The sequence below is a fragment of the Erpetoichthys calabaricus genome, chromosome 1 (assembly GCF_900747795.2).
Source record: "Erpetoichthys calabaricus chromosome 1, fErpCal1.3, whole genome shotgun sequence".
Lineage (NCBI taxonomy): Eukaryota > Metazoa > Chordata > Cladistia > Polypteriformes > Polypteridae > Erpetoichthys > Erpetoichthys calabaricus.
In genome coordinates this window covers 18,334,147-18,346,646 of record NC_041394.2, presented here as the reverse complement: position 1 = coordinate 18,346,646, position 12,500 = coordinate 18,334,147, and the positions used below count along the sequence as shown (strand labels likewise).

The following is a 12,500-nucleotide window of genomic DNA, read 5'->3' as shown; positions in this document are numbered from 1 at the left end:
GTGCCTTTTCATATCTATCTATCTATCTATCTATCTATCTATCTATCTATCTATCTATCTATCTATCTATCTATCTATCTATCTATCTATCTATCTATCTATCTATCTATCTATCTATCTATCTATCTATCTATCTATCTATCTATCTATCTATCTATCTATCTATCTATCTATCTATCTATCTATCTATCTATCTATAACTGCCCGTGAGTGAATTACGTTTCTTTCTCTCTAATAAATTAACCAACTTTTTCAAACGTTTGTCCCTGTGATTTGTTAATTGTCTTTCCATCCATCCATTTTCCAACCCGCTGAATCCGAACACAGGGTCACGGGGGTCTGCTGGAGCCAATCCCAGCCAACACAGGGCACAAGGCAGGAACCAATCCCGGGCAGGGTGCCAACCCACCGCAGTGTTAATTGTCTTTGCAAAAGCTATTTTAATGGGTAACTGTTAATGTTTTAATACGAATGGCATATGAAGATCTCCTTTGGTATCTAAAGTTATCTCCTGAAGATGGACTACATTACCTTTCTTGGATACATCCTTCTTTCTACAGTAATTCGGGCGGTGGAAGACTGGACGGTGTTAACGGTTATAGATATTCTTCATGATATTGTAAGTTGATGTTTTCTTCTTCCGCACCATCACCACCAACTGTTTCAGCGTAGTCTATTAATACACATTTAACCAATTTGCCATGTAACCGATCGACAATTTTCACATGAATTCGTTTCACTTCATCGTTTCTCGGTGCTAGGATTGCCCGTGTATTCGTTTTTACTGTTGATTACCCTTTGGGATGAAATTCTTCAATACGATTTGGACATAATATGTCTTCTGTTATTGGGAACTTAAAGTGAGGAAAACGTAGAAATTTATAAGAGCTAAGAGAGCAGGAACTGTGTCTGTCAAAAGCATTCACACGAATGAGAGATGAGAAGATCGTGTGCGTGGTTGAATACGGTTGAGAGGAGGTCGGGACTTGAAAAAATCTCATGGCCAAAGTCTCGTCTCGCGAGACTTGAAATTATCTCTTTGAAAAAGTCTCATCTCAGGATTTCCTTTTATAATAGAGAGATAACACACTAGTGAGGGCTCATCTGGATTACTGTGCACAGAGTTGATTTCCATATTAAAGAAAGACATAGCAGCACTAGAGAAAGTCCAGAGAGGAGTGACCGGGCTGATTTAGGGGCTTAAAAGTAGGAGCTATGTGGAAAGGTTGAAGGAGTTGAGCCTTTTCAGTTTAAGCAAATGGAAATTAAGAGGAGACACGACCAAAGTGTTTAAATTATGAAAGAAACAGTACAGTAGATTCTAGTTTTCACTTTAAAATAAATTCTGCAACAAGAACACAGTGGCACGGTTGGAAACCCGTTAAGGGCACATTTTGCACAGATGTTTTTCTTCATGTGAAGAACCGCAGGCACATGGAATAAATTTCCAAGTAGTGCGGTGGAAAGTAGGACTTTAGGGACCTTCAGATCTCGGGTTGGATAGGATGAATGAGCTTGTGGGACTGAATGGTTTGTTCTCGTCATAGTTTTTCTAATGTAAACTGGGCACATGTTCAAGTGGCCTATGACTGGTCTTTTTGTGTATCATTTAAAGATCCTAATGATTTTTTCTCAATGTAAATTCAAATAATAACTCTTTCAGGGCTGATGTTGACTTGTGTCAAAAGGAAGAGTCGACGATGGTAATCAACTGTAAACTGTGACAAAACCAACCGTTACGTTGGAATCTCGTTGGTAGAAGGAAAGTTAGATTCATTGGTTTGACTGAGATTCCCTGTGCTCACATGAGTAGCAAGGTGCACACAATGGCAAAAATGGCACCGACATCTGGCGAGAGATCAATGCGAAAAGCAAAATACTCCGTGGACGATGTCTTGCCTATTATCTCTGAACTGAACCATGACTTATCGGACTCAGATTTTGATACAAGTGATCAAAAACGATTGTGAGGTTCCAGCTTCAGCTGATTGGCCCCCAGCTAGTCATGGTACTGACAATGTTCGCCAGGGAGGGCTGCCAGTTAACAATGACAAGAGGAAGAATCCAGATTGTATTGCTCCACGACTGTGACCACCGCCGCTGCCATCCCAGCCTGGCAGCAAGCCTTCCACTCATTCTTGGCACACTGCCAGCTACAGCATGAAGCAACAGACGTTTCATGTTGATCTCTGTGTGAAAGCATCATTTTTTGGAAAAAATATTCAGCCCTCAAAGAGTTAAACCAAAATTTCACATTAAGAAACCAGTTACTGTTTTTAATTAGTAATAACTAGCGTTGCCCTTGGGTGGTGGCACAGATTACATATTGGAATGAAACTTAGCCTACAGTCTTCCCCAGTATAAATGGGCAATCTGTGCTCAGTTTGGAGGAGATGGACAAACATTCATTCAGCTTGATATGCTGGATTATTGAGGTCCAGGTCTTGGGAACAGCATTATAGTGGTCACTGTAAACCAACATGTGAAATCACAAATACACTGTGCCAATAATTTAACTCAGAGATGTTGTTGTCTGAGGTGTTTTATAAATTTGTTCCTGTTGTGACAGATAGGTGGTGCTGTCGTCCCCGTGAACCCTCAGACCACACGTCAGACACCAGATTAAAGTCCAAATGTTATTTTTATTATAATAACAATGTGCACAAAGCGCCCTTCACTCCACAATACTTCAATAATAATTAATAATAACTACTATTCACTAATCAATACACAATCCTCCACTCCCAGCAGCTCAGTCACCCTTCCTCCCAACTCGGCTCAACTTTCTGGGGTTTCCCATAGTCCTTTTATATCTCTTGACCCAGAAGTGCTTCTTTCCCTCAGTCCGTGTGATTTCCCAGCACTTCCGGGTCAGACACAAACTCCTTCTGTTCTTCAACCCGGAAGTATGTCACTTCTTCTGTCCCCATGACTGGGAAGTACTTCCAGGTTACATGGAAAATACAAGTCCCTGAGCCTCCCTTCAGCATCCCCTGGTGTCCCCCATGGTATCCAGCAGGGCTGTGATGAAATACTCCAAGTTCCATGATGCCCTGCTGGAATTCGGGGCACCTCCATGTTGCAGGGATGGCTCCATCTGGCGGTTTGGGGGTTTTGGCCGGGATAAACTGTCAGCCATCCCTCACACTGTCTTGCTATATGGTTGTGAGACATGGACGCTATCCAGTGACCTGAGATGAAGACTGGACTCCTTCAGTACTGTGTCTCTCTCTGGAAAATCCTTGGGTACCGTTGGTTTGACTTTGTGTTGCTCTTGGAGTTCCGAATGAGGCACATTACCTGCATTGTGAGGGAACATCAGTTATGGCACTACTGCCATGTAGCACGTTTCCCCGAGGGTGATCCGGCTCATAAGAGTCTCATTGTTGGGGACCTTAGTGGCTGGACCAGGCCAAGGGGACACCCACGTAACACCTAACTGGGGCAGACAGAGGGTCATTTCTGGAGGGTGGGACTGCCTGGGGGGTTGCCAACCGGGATCCTGAATTGTTTCGTTGTGTAGTGGATGTGGCAACACGCTGTACCAGTGCATGCTCCCCAACTTGACTTGACTCGACTAAACCCAGGGGAGTGCCTGTACAGGAAACACGTCCTCACAGAAACAAGCTTTTAAATTTACACAGGGCTTGACCAACGAATGAATGGGAGAGGTGGACCTTCAATTCCAAGGCTCCTTCACATGTGAATGCATTTCCTATGTATGCACTTCTCTGGTTTTCCACAAGGATTTTTTTGTAATAGTGTTTTAGGAAAAAATCATTTGTTTTGCATGTTGTGAGCCTGCAACAAGATGTCTTCATGACATGACTAACGTGAGACTTTTTTCATGGGCGTTTTTATGCTGTTAGACACCCGTTCTATCAGAAACTTCATATTCGTTCTTTATGAGAATGTTAGATTAAAATATTTTCTTGGCCATTACTAGAACCAACATGGGGTAAAACCTGAGATAATCAAAAAATATTTTGGATGCAGTATTCCTTTAAAATCCTGTTGAGAAGTTCTTCTTCAAGATCTTAGGTGGAAAAGGGATAAATATAATTTCGTAAAATTGGCATAGGGTGGAGAGTATCAATCAGTTTCCAACATTGATAAATCAGCAGAGATCACCCTTGGCAAATGTTGTGTTCAGATTTTGGAGGCTTAGCTGCATTTTCTGGTTTCCCTTTTTTGTAGGTGGGGTGGCAGGCAAAGGTTTACCTCCAGCAGTCCCTCCAGCCTCAGATGCAGCAGGAGACATAGAACCCGAACTGGAACACTTGGGAGAAGTAGTGGGAGAGCCAATTGAGCAGGTGCCGCGGCCACTCAGTCCTACACGACTTCAGCCTGTGCTGCCCCACGTTGACGAGAAGGAGCCAGAGATGCAGGAAGTCCTTCGAATCCGAGCGGAGATTCCCAGGGCTTTGAAGAAGCGAACTTCTGTTGACAGCACGATTTCTGGCCCTCTCCTTCCCCCTTCACACAGGAAGCAGTATCAGCAGATTATTAACAAGCTCTTCCGAAGACGAGTAAGCAAAAAGGATCCTGATCTGAATGAAGACATTATCCCCGAAGATGATGTTCTGGTGCCATTTGTGGTGACCCCTATGCCTGTAACACTTGAGACAGAGGTTCCAGCTGCCAAGGTAGGAGGTTGATAACATTTTGTGGTCCATCAGACACCAGCCATATGAAGCCTTTTTTAAATCATGTCTCTTCTCACTTTTATGTCCTTAGCCTCATAGCTTCCATTCCATCCTGAAGAAAACCCGCATAGAGAAGGTCCGCTCTGCTCGCAGGGCTCGTCTTAGTCCACTTGTGCTACTGCTAGATGCAGCATTGGTGGGAGACTTGGACACGGTCCAGAAAAGTGTATGGGAGGTGAGGTGGACTCCATTTATTTACACTAAAGTTTTGGATGATATTGCTAAGCTTTAGCATGCTTTCCTTTTAATCTGTGAAAAAGTATTTGCCCATTTCCTGATATTCCCTGTTTTTTAAATTTGTTGCAATGAATGGTTTTAGATCATTAAACAGAATATAGCTAAAGAGACCAGAGTCCAATATAACACTATTTCTAAATTAATACTTAATATATTCAAAAGAAACGAACAAACAAATTTCTTAATAATAATATAATATTGTAGCAATTTCTCGGATGGGTTTTTTCTGTTTTCACAGCTTAAGGATGGCTTCTTTCACCTGCATGGAGAGCTCCTTTGACCGCATGTTGTCTGTTCACAGCAAAATCTTCCACATGCAAGCACCACACCTCAAATCAACTCCAGGCCTTTTATCTGCTTCATTGATAATGACACAACGACGGACTTGACCACACCTGCCCATGAAATAGCCTTTGAGTCAATTGTCCAATTACTTTTGAGCCCCTGAAATGAAGGGATTGTGTTCAAAAAATGCTTTAGTGGCCTCACATTTTTATGCAATCGTTTTGTTCACCCCACTGAATTAAAGCTGAATGAGGCACATTACCTGCATTGTGAGGGAACGTCAGTTACGGCACTACTGCCATGTAGCACGTTTCCCCGAGGGTGATCCGGCTCGTAAGATTCTCATTGTTGGGGACCTTAGTGGCTGGACCAGGCATCTGAGTTGTTTCATTTCAAATTCATTGTGGTAATGTACAGAACCAAAATTAGAAAAAAGTTGTCTCTGTCCAAATATTTATGGACCTAACTGTATGTTCTTGTGACATGCCGTAGTAACTTTAAAAGAGGAAAACATGTTAAAACAGACATACTCACTTTGATGTTTTATAATGGTAAGGTCCAATTTGATTTACAGGGAACACTCCATCAACAACAGCAGTTTTACACTGTAGCGTTAGGCCCCCTAATGTCAACAAATTAAAGTGATACATGCTTAAAATATAAATTCATAAATTAATGGCTTACCTCTAGCTAACTGATTTTATATGTGTTGTATTTTAGCTTACAGATCCCAGCCAGCCCAATGACGAGGGCATCACTGCTCTACATAATGCAATCTGTGCAGGTCAATACCCGGTAGTGGAATTTCTTATCTGCAGTGGTGCCAATGTTAATGCTCCAGATAGTCATGGTTGGTAAGTGCACCAGAATGTTAAAATTCCCAATTGGCAACAGGAGCTGAGGCTGATGAGAGGACACACTTATCATCTTGCACAAAGATATGTAGTGACCAAAGCGAGAGCTCCTTTTCGACCGCAGGTGCAATGTTTTCTTCTCAATGACTTTCTACAACAAATGTATTGTCTTGCTACTGTAGATTACAGCTTCTGTCTACGAGTACGTCCTTTTGTCTCATCATGGGTTGTGTTCAGCCACGTTAAGTTGATGTAACTTGTATTGAATTATTTTTCCGCTCACTAGGACCCCTCTTCATTGTGCTGCCTCCTGTAATGACCGACAGCTGTGTGAGTTTTTGGTCCGTAGTGGAGCGGCCATCATGGCTGTGACTGACAGTGACAGTGCCACAGCAGCACAGAAGTGCGACCCCTTTGCTCCAGATTTTGAGGAGTGTTCTCAGTATCTGGCAGGTAAGAACTTCAATCTGAAGCGAGGCACTTAGTCAGACTCGTTAATTGGGTTTCATGAACCACTTGGGCCAGCTGTCATTAGGCTAAAGAAGACTGATACTCATCCATCCATCCATCCATTATCCAACCCGCCATATCCTAACTACAGGGTCACGGGGGGTCTGCTGGAGCCAATCCCAGCCAACACGGGGAGCAAGGCAGGAAACAAACCCCGAGCAGGGCGCCAGCTCACCTGATACTCATCCACGGTTTTATTTGGTTTCATAATACAAGGGGCGTTCAGTTATAAACAGGAATTTTCATGCACTGTTCTTATAAAGAGTGCAAGGCAGACATGACTCCTTGGACAAACGCATGCATGTTTTGAACTTGTTAGCTGCTCTTACCCCCCTTCCTGTCAGTTATAATCCACATTTCGGAGCAGGAGGTACACAGTAGTGTTGCACAGCGAATTATTTTAAAATATTTGACAAATGAAGGAGTCATGTCATGTCTAGGAAGCCGAGAGGAGACTTGCAATATCGTTATTTTTAAATTGTTTCCTCAAGATAACAGACTCATTTTATAGAGATCTCGTGAAAACGAACATTGTTTTGTAGTACTAGGGTGTTGTACTATGTCAGCCATTATGGATGTAGTGAGAAGTCCAGCAAAATGACACCTTTTATTGGAGAAACTGAACAGATGACAATATGTGAGCTTTCGAGGCGACGCAGGCCCCTTCTTCAGGCAAGATCAGGTTCAGGTGGCTTTGGATTAGGAGGGCTAATTCTTGGGTGGCTGCTGATGGGACACAAGTCGGGGCTTGATCAACACCGGCTGGGTCACCTGGGTGAAGGTGTCTGATATTGAAAGACCCTATGACCCCAGGAACATCTCTGAAGACACATCCCAGAGCATCTAGAAGATGCCTCTTACACACTGCAGTGTCTGTGTCTCCTTTGCTACGCCAGTTCAATGATGATGATGAAGATAATAATAACTACTATTATTATTGTTATTCTTACTGTTGGATTACCAACACCTTCCAGACTCCCCAATGGTTATCATGGGTTGGCGTCCCTGTCCTATCTTTATATATAATCTTCATTTGGATCTTGATCTTTGTTTCTCCGCGAATTCCAGACATGCGTAGACCACCTTCCAGTTTAGTACGTTGTTGTTACTCACGGATGTCAACAATGTGCCAGAATAACGAAAGGGGTGGTGGACAGTGTTACGCTGGTTTGCTCCTGCGGCCTGGTTAGAGAATGAGATTGCCGAAGATAAAAGGTACGTGCCTACGTAACATATGAATGAAAGAAAGACAGTGGGTAAAATGAATGACAACGTAACAGCACGTTCCGGAAATTATTATTGTTACGTTGTAGCCGGCAAGTGCTGCGTGTCTCAGTGTTGTATTGTGGCTTGCTCACATGTCAGTGAAGTGATCCCTATTTATGCTTTAAAGAGCCTGGATACCTATGTGTCCCCCTTTTATAACCATTGCTCCGTGTATATTGCCTTACTCTTTGGATTGCCACAAAGCAACCTGCGAGATTGGAGAAAGGTTGAGAAGAGATCGTGAGAGGAAACGACAGCGTCGTGAAAACGAGACGGACTGTGAACGGAGAGGAGCAGAAATGCTGCTACACCACCACATAATTACTATTCGGACAGTGATTCCGAGTAGGCCGGTCCTATCGGATCAATGTCCAAGGGTTTTCTTTTGTAATTTTGTTTCCCTTACAAAAAATCATAATGCTGTGTGACGAAGGGCCCAGTTCACGACTGGCAGCCGCGTTTAAACAGGGAGCCCTTCACAGACAACTTTAACACGCGCAACGTAGTTGGGCGCACATGGCGAGTGGCTTGTATAAAATGCATGCAGAATGCGGGCCCAAAATCAGATCTTGAAAGCCACCTCAAAACAGCTCGTTGCATCCCTGTTGCCCCTGCAGAGTAAAAGGTGAAAAGGAATAAATTGTCTCAGCATTTTAAAAACATTCATTTTAAAAAAAATAACACTAATGTAATAAACATGAATTTGCTATAATAATGTCAAATGCAACCTATAAATCTAAAGATGAGTACAGCAGGAGTAACTGAGCATAGTCAGACTTGGTGGTGTTCTGCTCTGACAATGAGGTCACTGAGATGCAACTTTGATTGTTGTCTCACCTTTCCTTACTCCCTTTTGTGGTGATATTTGCAGAAGTGGAGAGTTCTCTGGGCAAGATGAACAGTGGAGTTGTCTATGCTCTTTGGAACCATGAAAGCCAGAATCCTGATGAGTTATCATTTCGGGATGGAGACATGGTAACAATTTTACAGAGAGACGATGATGATGGCTGGTGGATGGCTTCACTCTGTGGCCGTGAAGGGCTTGTTCCCAAAAACTACTTTGGGGTAAGTACTATTTGATACGTTCCACTGGATCACTCTAGGTGTGGCCATTAGAGTTTTTGGTTATCAGTTATGCATTTAGGGTTGACATCTCAGCAACGTTGGATCTAACAAATCACCAGGAACAAGTAGTATTTATCCCAGGGTGCTTAAGGAGGTTAGTGAATACAGATGTAAACCATTAACACATATTTTAGGAAGTCTCTGTGCTCTGAAGAAATTAATAAGAACTGGAAATAGCAAATCTCCAATATATAAAAGCTGTGATTGGACAGATCCAGGTAATTATAGGCCAGTCATCTTAGCTAGCATTCATCACAGGTAGATTAACGAAAGGAGAAGACTGAGCAGCACATAGCAAGAACAGGAATTTTAGGGAACAGTCAGCATGGCTTCATATAGGCGACGCTATGTTTTATTACTATGCTGGAATTCTATAATGTTCAAACTCTCTGGGGTCAGTGATGGGGCTACTATTTTAAATAGATAGATAGATAGATAGATAGATAGATAGATAGATAGATAGATAGATAGATAGATAGATAGATAGATAGATAGATAGATAGATAGATAGATAGATAGATAGATAGATAGATAGATAGATAGATAAGAAAGGCACTATATAACAGATAGATAGATAGCTTAATCTCCCTCCTTGTGACTCTGGCTCCCCAAGCAGTGTCAGCTGGCCCCTTTTATAAGACACCCAGAAGTGCTCCAGGTGCTCGTTGATGCATTTCCGGTAGCACTTAAATAACCAGCAAATGGCTCTTACATTACCTATAGTCTTGTTTTACTGTAGACGAATGTTAAAGTAGAACAGCATCATGGTGCTGCTGTCCAACATCCTGCGTTTGAATCCATAGCACAGTTGCATGCTTTGTGGAATCCGCACATTCTTCTCTGTGTCTGCACGTATTTTCCTCTCCAACATCTTAAAGTGGTGCATGCTACGCGCTGCCTTGCATCCAGTGCTTCAGTGACAGTCCCATGACCCTGTTGTGGATTAAGCAGCTTCAGATTATGTTATTTTATTTTGTTTTCCTCCCACACAAAGTATGTGAATGTTGGGTTGATTGGAAACTATAAAGTGACTCCTGTGAGTGTCAGTGTGAGTATAGATGTGTTTGAAATATACTAGTGCCCTGTTCCTACCTTAAACCCCCTATCTTATCATAGGGTGAGTAGGCCTTGCTAGATTGTAGGTTGGCCTACTCTCATACACTCTAAGCTCACATAGAGGTTCCCAGTAAGACCCCACATATGCACATCTTCTTATGTAATACGCTACTGTGGCTGTCCGTTTGTCTGTCCAGGATTTTAAATCACCTATTGACCTGAAATTTGGTACACATATACTATGTGATGTCTACTATCCGCTTTCGAGGTGATGATTGACCTCCAAGGTTATTCCTCTTTTAATTTTATTGTAGAATCAACTCTCGGCAGCGGCCAGCAGGGTAGCCATGTGGCGCATGCGTACGGGCGCCGTTCTCATTCCCTACCACCTTCGTCGTCCCCTACCTCTTCATATCTTAAATCATTCTTCAGGCAGATTGAACACTTAAGTGACAGCTTACAGTCATATGAAAAAGTTTGGGACCCCCTCTCAGCTGGCATAATCATTGACTCTCCTTTCAACATAAAAGATAACAGTGGTCTGTCTTTCATTTCCATCTGAACATCTGAGTACTGCGGTGTTTTCCGAACAAAGATTTTTAGTGACGCAGTGTTTAGTTGTATGAAATTAAATCAAATGTGAAAAACTGGCTGTGCACAAATGTGGGTCCCCTTGTCATTATGCTGATTTGAATGCCTGTCACTGCTCAATGCTGATTACTTACAACACCAAATTGGTTGGATGAGCTTGTTAAGCCTTGAACTTCATAGACAGGTGTGTCCAGTCATGAGCTATAAAGGGATTTAAGGTGGTCAATTACAAGTTGGGCTTCCCTTTGACTCTCCTCTGAAGAGTGACAGCATGGGATCCTCAAAGCAACTCTCAAATGATCTGAAAACAAAGATTGTTGAGTCTCATGGATTAGAGGAAGGCTACAAAAAGCCATCTCAGAGGTTTAAACTGTCAGTTTCAACTCTTAAGGAATGGAATCAGGAAATGGAAGGCCACAGGCACAGTTGCTGTTAAACCAGCAGGTCTGGCAGGCCAAGAAAAATACAGGAGCGGCATATGAACAGGATTGTGAGAATGGTTACAGACAACCCACAGATCACCTCCAAAGACCTGCAAGAACATCTTGCTGCAGATGGTGTATCTGTACATCGTTCCACAATTCAGCACAATTTGCACAAAGAACATCTGTATGGTAGGGTGATGAGAAAGAAGCCCTTTCTGCACTCACGCCACAAACAGAGTCACTTGTTGTATGCCAATGCTCATTTAGACAAGCCAGATTCATTTTGGAACAAAGTGCTTTGGACTGATGAGACAAAAATTGAGTTATTTGGTCAGAACAAAAAGCGCTTTGCATGGTGGAAGAAGAACACCGCATTCCAAGAAAAACATCTGCTACCTATTGTCAAATTTGGTGGAGGTTCCATCATGCTGTGGGGCTGTGTGGCTAGTTCAGGGACTGGGGCCCTTGTTAAAGTCGAGGGTCGGATGAATTCAACCCAATATCAACAAATTCTTCAGGATAATATTCAAGCATCAGTCACAAAGTTGAAGTTACGCAGGGTTTGGATAGTCCAACATGACAATGACCCAAAACACAGTTCAAACTCTACAAAGGCATTCATGCAGAGGGAGAAGTACAATGTTCTGGAATGGCCATCACAGTCCCCTGACTTGAATATCATCGAAAATCTATGGGATGATTTGAAGCAGGCTGTCCATCAAATTGAACTGAACTGGAGAGATTTTGTATGAAGAATGGTCAACAATACCTCCATCCAGAATCCAGACACTCATCAAAGGCCATAGGAGGACAGCGTCTAGAGGCTGTTAGATTTGAAAAGGAGGCTCAACTAAGTATTGATGTCATACCTCTGTTGAGGTGCCCAAATTTATGCACCTGTCTAATTTTGTTATGATGCATATTGCATATTTACTGTTAATCCAATAAACTTAATGTCACTGCTGAAATACTACTGTTTCCATAAGGCATGTCAGATATTAAAAGGAAGTTCAGCCAATGAGAAACAAAAATCCAAAGAATCCAAACTTTTTCATATGACTGTAAGTGAAAAATTAAAGAAAACGTACTAAGTAATTGCAACACAAAAATCAGTTTTAACGCGAAAAGTTGCCGACGAAAGAAGAGAAGAAGCGGGCCACTAATGTGGAGAAAAGAAGAGCTGCTCAGGAAGCAGCAAGCACATCAACCTCTGAGCAAACGAATGGTAAATGTACAGAGAAAAAGCATGAAAACTAGGAATGCTCAAGTCAAGTGTATTCACTGCGCGTTATCGTGCAGTGCACCATTACTGTTACATCGATAATGAGGGATGTCTACACACCCTATCACTACTCAGCACTCCAGACAGGCCAGTGATAGTCCTGAGAGTCACCTCCCCTCCATGACCCTGTTGTGGATTAAGCAGCTTCAGATTATGTTATTGT

At 42.5% G+C, this 12,500-nt stretch overlaps 1 protein-coding gene across 2 annotated transcripts in view; it reads left to right on the top strand.

The window, feature by feature from the left end:
- The window catches only part of ppp1r13l (protein phosphatase 1, regulatory subunit 13 like), a 215,275-nt gene that overhangs the window by 201,648 nt on the left and 1,127 nt on the right, over positions 1 to 12,500 (top strand). For both annotated transcript variants that reach the window (XM_051933989.1, XM_051933986.1), the window contains exons 9-13: positions 4,198 to 4,646; positions 4,738 to 4,881; positions 5,949 to 6,082; positions 6,369 to 6,535; positions 8,730 to 8,923. In XM_051933989.1, the coding sequence (XP_051789949.1) occupies positions 4,198 to 4,646; positions 4,738 to 4,881; positions 5,949 to 6,082; positions 6,369 to 6,535; positions 8,730 to 8,923 (1,088 nt within the window). The remainder of the gene's footprint in view (positions 1 to 4,197; positions 4,647 to 4,737; positions 4,882 to 5,948; positions 6,083 to 6,368; positions 6,536 to 8,729; positions 8,924 to 12,500) is intronic.